General features: G+C 36.7%; 1 protein-coding gene across 2 annotated transcripts in view; it reads left to right on the top strand.

Annotated features, from left to right (window-relative positions):
- Nucleotides 1-2,161: 2,161 nt before the first annotated feature.
- The window catches only part of Sgcz (sarcoglycan zeta), an 871,344-nt gene continuing 864,558 nt past the window's right edge, over nucleotides 2,162-8,947 (top strand). Inside the window, exons 1-3 of one of the 2 annotated variants that reach the window (XM_033765395.1) lie at nucleotides 2,162-2,262; nucleotides 3,802-3,895; nucleotides 8,228-8,411. In XM_033765395.1, the coding sequence (XP_033621286.1) occupies nucleotides 8,373-8,411 (39 nt within the window). In that variant the 5' untranslated portion in view covers nucleotides 2,162-2,262; nucleotides 3,802-3,895; nucleotides 8,228-8,372. Of the gene's footprint in view, nucleotides 2,263-3,801; nucleotides 3,896-7,595; nucleotides 8,412-8,947 lie in introns of those variants that run through there. The other variant, XM_033765394.1, reaches the window with a different exon arrangement.

Raw genomic sequence — 8,947 nt, 5'->3', positions numbered from 1 at the left:
TAAGGCATTAATTCCCCCCGGCTAAGCTTGAGTTTGTTATCCTCCTGCCTCAGCCTCCCAGAGTGCTGGGATTGTGAGTGTGCACTCCCAAGATTGACTATAAAAAAATAAATCTTAATCCCTCTTATAGCACATGAAGTTAGTTCCACGTGCATTGCAGACCTAAGTATGAGTGATGTCCATTAAACTTTCTGCAAAAATAGAAATGCCATGTAGAGGGACAAGATCCCAACAATGAATGTAACTGTACTGTATCCCTAAAATGTACCAATAAACTCAAAGCTGAAAAACAATAGAAATCTCTTGTAAATCTAGAGTTCCTACTAACTGCTAGGTGACTGAAGACTGGAAATGTATCTTGTGCCACCATAAATCTTATCAACTCAATCGTACATTTTATTTATCTATAAATATTAGAGGTTTCTGTTCATTAAAAGTCACCATTAAGGGAGCAGAAAGGCAAGCCACAGGGAGGAATACACCAAAAATCCCTATACAGGTCATTAAGAAAAGGGTAGACTGATCATCAGCCACCCCTGTTTCTCTAAAAGGAGTGGAATGTAATAAGATAGCCATCAAAGAACCACAAAATGAAACCTATGATTCTGTATTTTCCTTTAGTGAACACTTACAAGGAAATGCACATTTACATAGGTCTTCAGAACTAGAAGGGGCTGTAAAAGAACATTTACTCATCTGTTGAGTATCTGTAGTATAACAAATTTTGTGGTATTGCTCTTTCCATGTTATTTTACTTAATCCGAGCTCTTTCATAAAGGGTGATATGAAGTAGGACCAGCTCTTCTAAGACAGCCTTGATTTTTACAGAAACTCGAGGCTTGAAAAGTTAAAGGAATAGTCATAAGGTTACAGATAATGAATACAGGAACCAAGACTAGAACCTGCTTCTTTTACTTTCCAGTTTAATTTTTTTCCCACCACATCCCACATCCAATGTTTTGCCACAAACTATAAATGATAAACACATTCTTCCATATCTGAAATCCTAAAGCAAAAGTTATGATTCTGCTAAGCCTTTTATGATTCTGCTTAGCACTGGTTTATGGAGTCAGGTATATATTCTTCATTCTTGTCTGGGACAGGTCTTTGAATTCTCATTTCTATTGTCTGCTGAGGGTTATACTATAGTTCGTCAAGATCTCTCTGTTTCTTTTAAACTGTGGTTTCAAGCACACTTACTTCCAACAAATATTAGAGTAACTTAACTGTGTAGTTGTCAATATTTTCAGTTAGTGGTCCTAGCATTCTTAATATTCCTGACTCCAAATGTTAGCTTTATTCATTTTTAAAGGAAGCTTAAGTAAGTTGACTAAAGTTCAGAAAACATACTCTTCTCTATAACAGAAAGACATTAAGTAATTTTGAAATTCTGATAACCAGAGAGCCGTACAAATTTCACCTTTAAATCAAGGTTGATCAATATGTGATAATGGCTAGACACATGCCTTTTGTAACTCAGGATATGTAGAACATAGGTAGAGATTTAAAATATAGTTATCTAGTTTTATAGGAGTTTCATGTATAAACATTTACAAAATATATTTAAAAATATGGTTTTCTAAAATTAGTTTTTAATGAAAATATAAAAAAATTATATATTGTTTTCATATCAGAAAAAAAAACAAGCTGGGAAATTACATTTGTAACACAACCATATGAAAAAGACACTATAGTAACAGAATTTTTAAGGTGATTTTATAATATGAACTACAATTTATACAAAGCTGCTTCTGGAATGGATTATCAAAATAAAAATCAATAAACATATTTCATTCTGTCTCTGATGTTCAGACTTCTAATAAACATGCACTTTATCCATCCATATGAGCCTTATAAATTAAAATGAATATACTTAATCACGAATAAATTAAGTCATCATTTTCTGAATTAAAGAAATCTGTATGTCCCATTATGATTTTTGAAATTCCATCCTTTTGGGTTCCTGCTTTTTTGTTTTGTTTTGTTTTTGGTTTCAGGGATCGAACTTGGGGCCATGCACTTGTGAAGTAGGTGGCGGCACAAATGAGTTAAATCCCTGGCCCTGAAATTCCATCATTTTGAACATCCAAGTCCAAGAACATAGTCTGTGAGTGGGAGGACGATTGGCATTCTTTCTCTTACAGACACCCCGTGAGGAGCACCAGGAAAACAAGCCAAATCTGGAAGCCCAGGAAGGCAGAGCTTACTGCATGCAGAGCAGGAAAAGTTAAAATAATAAGTAAAGAAGCTGCAAGAGCACAGGTTAAGAAGAAGCACCTTCCTACCTGGACATTTAGTCAAAGCTTATAAAATTTTATCTTTAATTAGGACAAAGATATTTCCGGGTTTCTAGGAACCTGCTTGCTATTCTGACGTGCAGCATTTCATCAGGCTTGTGGGGAATGTACTCTCAGTTCAATATCAAGCAGTAGCAGCATGTGGTGGTGCAAGCCTGTAATCCCGGAACTCAGGAGTCCAAGGCCAGCCTTGGTACATAGTATGTTCAAGGATAGCCTGAAGTGCGTAGTGAGACCATCTCAAGAAAAGAAAAAAAGAAAGAAAAGAAGAGTATTTCAGTCTGAGTAACAAAACTTTCATGTGTAATTAAGCTTCAGAAATTCTTAAATGCATACTCCCTAGATTGGTCTTTCAACAGCCAAAAATAGGAAGGGTGTGAAATGAGGCCAGGTGGTAGCCAGCTACCATGGTTCTTGTGATGCTTCTGCTGGTCAAACCGTCTACCTCACAATGCCATAAGCCCACACTTCACCTTCTTCTACTTCTTCTTCTTAAACGTCAATTTAAGACAGTTTTAAACCACACAGTATTATATCTTTTTTGAGTTTTCATTCTGCCTCCTTGGAAAATTTCAAATTACTTTATATAAAAAAAGTATATAACAATGATCAAAAGAAAAATACTTTCTTCTTCTCAAAGCTATTAAAGTCCCATGACAGTGGTACTTATTGAGGAAAATAGAAAACCAATTTTCAGTAGATTCTAGCAAAATTAAAGTTTGGGAAGATTTTGGGCCCTACTCTGCCCCCTGTAAACAAGACAGGATTGAAAAAGATTCAATTAAAATTTCATTATTATTAATTTTACAGCATATTTAGTAGAGCTCAATTTTATATTAAAATAATTACTTAAAATGCATGATTAGTTTATTAAATATAATTTCATTCATTTAATTTTATTTTTATTTTAGTTAGTGCAGGTGTGGGAATAAAAAGAGACAAAATTTCACATTAACTGTTTTCCTAAAAACAAGTTCAAACAACAAGAATATGCCAAAGAGCAGAACAGAGACACAATAATGTTCTGTTTTATGGTATCATTTGTTGTCATTTTGTGAAATAGAAAAAATTCCAAACTAGACATTAATTGAAAGTAAGAGTTCTATTTTAGAACTTAATCACATTAAGTATTTTTTCCAGGTTCCTTAGATATTTTCCTTTGACCTAAATTTAGATCATTCAAAGCTAATACAATTTAGTTTTTTCTGCCTTCTTTTAGAGTCAATTACAGTTTTATTCTCTTCTTCTCATATCTGAGGCTTTGTCCCTCATACCACTCCATTTCTTATAAGAGTGATGTGAGTAGAACCTATTGAAAGATTGACGTTTCATAAAGGTATGATTGTTGTTGGTAGAACATTGGTTTATCACTTCTGTATATGTTAGGGGGATGGTCTAACAGTCTTCATTTCTTCTGTTGAAATAAAAAACATTCCTAGAAAAGTCATTTTCTTACTAAAAATATAGTTTAAAAATTAATATAGAAATTATATCTATGTTTTAGAAATTAACTGGGAAGAATTGAGCTGCTCTTAAGAAATGAACCAATTTATACAGTCAACATGAATGGAGCAAAAGGCTTTCTTTTTTCTCTAATGGTAAGGTTATTGTTAGTGTCTAATAGGTTGCACACAGGGCAAATGAAAAATTTCAAATGTCCTTTTTGAAGTGTGTCATTCTAGTTTTATAGTTCACTATTTCTGAATATTTAAAGCTTTTACATAAGTTGAATATAATTTTTGATATGAAAGTGCAGTGAAGATCAACAGTAGGTTTTGAACGAAGATCCTTGACATTTCTTTCATTTCCTTTGTGCTTTATAAATTGTGTTATGATTCTCTTCAATGTGTTCTGGCATCCTTCTCTTGTTCTAATAATTAACCACTATGTATTTTTACTAGCTTTAATTTAACTTTAGATCATGCTATTTTGTGCATATGTATTTATCATACTTCTACTTCTGCTCCATAGGAAGTAGGCTGTTTCTAAAATTTAAAACTATAATTGCCACTATTTATGATGCTGAGATCCAATAAATAATCTTTTCTTGAGATGATTCTAAGATGTACCATTCTTGAAAATGTGCAAAGGAATCTCTCATTATCTTTTATAGATTACTATAATCTATGTTAGACAAAGCACACACTCTCATGATGGAGGTACTTTTGAAATCACATGTAGTGAAAGAATTGAATATAATTTTAAACAAAAAATATATAGTCAAGGTCCAGCAATTTATAGCTCAGTGGTTCCACTGCCTGCCTCATTAGCACACAAGGACAAGGTCCTGAGTTGGATCCCTTATATATATGGCCAAATTTTTTCATAAATTTCATAATTTTTTGATAGCTTTAATTCTATATTCTGGCTTCTTTTTGCTACAAGCATGAATATTTATATCATTCTTTTGCTTTCTCTTTTTTTCTTTGGCTTTGATTTCTCCTGTCTTCTGAGATTTAATCCTATTTGTCTTGGAGAAAAATGTAGAGTAAAAGCATGATTTATATTGAAAGTTCACAGAAATTAACTTAATTTCAACATTGGTTTCTACTGAAACGTGCACCTATGCTAAGCTAAAGATGATCATTTTTGGTAAAAGGCAAAGGCTATCTTCTCAGCTACATTGCAGTGTCATTTAATTTATCATTTTGCATAATAACAATTTCACATCTTATGTGAGAATTCAAACAATCTACTAGTTCATACATCTATATTTCCTTGTCTGTGATTTTTAAAAATGTCATGGAATAAAAAATAACATTTCAAAGAAACAATCTTTTTCTGTAGTGTTTTGGTAATGTGAATATAAACACTAATCAATATACATAAACTTATAACAGGTATTGTAAATAACTGTTTCATTGAATCATGATAAATTACCTCTTGTAGTAATTGCTGAACACTGAAATAAAATATGATCTTGCTCTGCAGTGCAGTACAAAAATACAAATAAAAGCAAATAATTCCAAATTTGGAGAATTCAGAGAGAGGAATATAAAAGCCTTCAAAATTTCACAAGTTTAAAATATTTGCTTTTAAATACTAGATAATTAAAATTATATTGTCTTCTGGAGAAAAAATCTATTGATTTACAAATTTTATACTTCTATAAATTAGTTAAAATAAAGAAGCTCATAATGGCAAGTATATGTTCGCTTGAATACCTCATGGTAGATGGTGACCTTGATGAATGTGTCTATGGACGAGCGATCCCTAACTATGATATCTCATGACATATAGGTGTTCCTGCAGTGTCTTGGGGTATGTAATTGTTCTGTCTACTTTGTCTCTCTGCAAAACTTTCCACTTCCACATACCCCCGATGGGTGCCACTATGATTTGGTCTTCATAGCCATGATTAGTTCTCTTAGGCTTGAAATTGTGAATCAAGACATCAAGAAAATGTTCTTTTCCTCACTTCACTTCCTCATCTTTTCATTGCACAAGTACATTGGAAAGTATTCCATTTTCTGATAGCTGTTTGTCCTGTTAATATGTCAAATGTAGTGGAACTAAGTCCTATTCTCCTTGAAAGATAACATTGAACCATATATATGCTTGAGCAAATCAGATTTTTTGCGATCAACTGTAATTTGTTGATTTTTGAAATATGTAGCACCAGGAATTTGCATAGGAGTTCATGAAATAGTTTAAGACTTGTAAGTCTCTTGTTTTATAGACATATAATTAGAACCAAATAGACAATTGATTTGGAAATCACCAATAGTTTTGGTAGCTAATTAAATGCTAGTCCACCTCAAATCTTGAGTAAATTTATTTTCACATTCAGTAAAGATAAATGAGTTATTTTATATGTATACATATACATACATAGATAGACTATATGGACTCTCTTTTTAAAAATATGGTAAGTTGGTTAATAACAAGTTGATAAAGAATACAAAATTACTTCATATAGAATATTTGACTTCATAAAATATGTAATCATATTTGTTCATGTTGATTTGCAGGTGCTTTCTAGAAAATAAGCTCACTTTTAGAGATATTTGTTTAAATTCATTTACTTTCAACCTTCAAGGTTATTTTTCATCATCTATTGTGCAACATAATTATGTAAAGTGAACATGAAAAACTTATTTTGGGAACTTCATGACCAAACCCACTAATTATAGTTTATGGGCTACTTGATGTTATCCTTGAATATTATAGGCAGAAGTCAAGAATTGAAAGGAATGTAGCTTTGGTAACTGTGTGGAATAGAAATAGGCTTGAACTAAAGGACTCGGCATGCTTGATGATGAAACCAAGCCCTACAGGTTTAGCTGCAGACTAGACAGAAAAGGACATACACAAGGGACCCACTTGTTGGTGTCAGGGAGAGGAGTGAGCTTGAGGGATTTTAGATCGTAGAGTTCTAAACCTAAAAAGTTTCTTCCTACACATATTTATTTATTTCACATACATCTGTGTGTTTATTATCTGCTATGAAGGAGTCACACGATCAATCCAATAATAAATGCAGACATTAAATAATGTTAATTTGAGATTACTGATATGGCAAGAGAGCTGAGAATCTGAGGGGCTCACCTGAGGAAAATCTCTGAGGAGGTGACTTGAGTCTCAAACCTGAGGGTGTTAAACATACATTGAGAGGAAGGATATGTGTCCTGCTTGTGGGGCAAGAGCATGTTTTAAGGAGGTGGTGACAGAAGAAATGGCAGGTGGACCTGTAGACCAAGTAGCTACAGCTCATCAGAGGAGGATGAGCAAAATATGTCTGAGAAGGACAGGAGATTCGACTGTGCACATCTGAATTTAAAAGAAAAAAAAGATTTTAAAAGGAATCCAAAAATACCTTTAAGTCTCAGTGAGACCAAATTCCTTCAAAGTCAAGGTTTTGTACTAAGACATTTAAATGAAGCAAATGAGCCCTTTCCTCAGATTTACAACTTACAAGTTAAATGCACTGACCCGTCAGAGTCTATTTAGAAACAGTTTTCCAGAAACAGGTTGCATTATCATAAAAGCATCATGACAGCAAAGTTCCTCTAATATTCCTATTTGTCACTATCTTCAAAAGTCTAGAAGTTAAAAAAAAAAATGACCCTAAAAACAGCAGAGAGCTAACTAAATATCTGAGAAAGAAACCCACAAGCGTGTTCCTCCCAAATCCCCAGAAAAAGATGAGGGAGCGTAGGAAACGAGTTAAAATGCCTGTCGCCTAGTGGATTCCGGACAGACAGCAGTCTTTAAGACCCAGCGACAGTATTTGTCTGGAGAGGAAATGTTGCTTTTTGACAGATGAGAGAAATCCCCTTAGTGCTGGCTGTGGGAAGACAGAAGTGAAGTCAGTCACCTGGTGGCGAAGGCCAGTAACACAGCAAAGCGGAAGGAAAATCGCTCTCTCCCTCTCTCTCTCGTCTCTGTAGGATGCACCTCCTATTCTCTCAACTCTTTTAGCGTAACCTTCAAAGGAGAACGTTCCCTTCAGACTTTATTATCGCCTTTTCCCTAATGAGAGAATACCTCTTAGCCGCGAGACATTTTTTTGTAAGTCTATGCAGGACTTCAGGGATTCGCCTATCTTGCCGGGGAAATTGATCCCTGCTAATGTCTGGGACTCACAGTGTGCTAAATTAGCTACCAGAGTGAGCCTGCCGGAGAGGAAGGCTTTTATCATAGACTCTTCTCTTCAGTTTGAACACATTTGCTTGAAATTTGCCGCATGATGCTGTCCAGGGAAGCCGCTTTTTTCCTTGGGATGCAGCAATTCGCCGGTTTCTAAGCTTATTGCAGAAGAAGAAATAATCTTAAATAGAGTGGATTTTTCCCACCCCTCTGCTTGCCTTGCCTGAGCTTGGTTGCACCGCGGTAACGATGATCACCTGTCACTAAATCTTTGAGGAAGTAAAGCAAAGTGAATTATCATTATCATTTATTTATTTTTGTTATTTTTTTAACCGGCGGAGGCGGCGTGACCACGGAGAATGAGACTGACAGGAGCTGCCCGGGTCTGGAGGAGGCTAAAGCTGAGTTTAAGCTGGAAACTAAAACACTAGACTGTTTTTCGGTACAACTTGCCCGGTTCCTCTCCACTCCCTTTAGTTTCACTCCATGGACAGATCAACGGACCTGGACATCGAGGAGCTCAAGGTACGTGCCGCGCCGTGGGCGTCCTTCCCGAGCGGCTGCTGTCCCCGAGCCGGAGTCGGATGGGGGCGCAGGGTCCTCTAACCCTCCAGGGCCGCGGACGCGAGGGCGGCTTCCTCTCGTCCTCTCAGGCTGGGCTTCCCCCCTGCCTGTTCCTGCTGGCGGCGGCGACCCTGTCCTCCACCTCCTCCTCCTCCGCCGTGACAGCAGCTCCCGAAGGTGCAAAACCCAGAGCGCCCTAAACTCGCTCGGGCAGCAGCGGCCACAGCACCATCTCTGGGCGGCTTCCCGGCAAAGTTGTCCGAGGTGCGCGACCACGTTTCCGCCTCTCCCCTTTTGGATCCCTTCTGCCCCCGCCCTCCATGGGGACCACGCGGGGACAGCCTGTTTCCACTCGGGTTCACCTGGCCCCGGGAGCCCTCTCCCCCCGCAACCGCGGACACAGTCGTCCCCGCTGCCCCGGCCCCCGGATGGACGATCCCGGGGGACCCAGTAAATGGGGTGACCAAGGGCGCCTGCGGGTTAAGGAAGTGGGGAGA

The sequence above is a fragment of the Fukomys damarensis genome, unplaced genomic scaffold, assembly GCF_012274545.1.
Source record: "Fukomys damarensis isolate Sample0158 unplaced genomic scaffold, DMR_v1.0_HiC HiC_scaffold_18, whole genome shotgun sequence".
NCBI lineage: Eukaryota > Metazoa > Chordata > Mammalia > Rodentia > Bathyergidae > Fukomys > Fukomys damarensis.
Note: the sequence above shows the minus strand (reverse complement) of the source record. Positions and strands in the feature narration are given on the sequence as shown.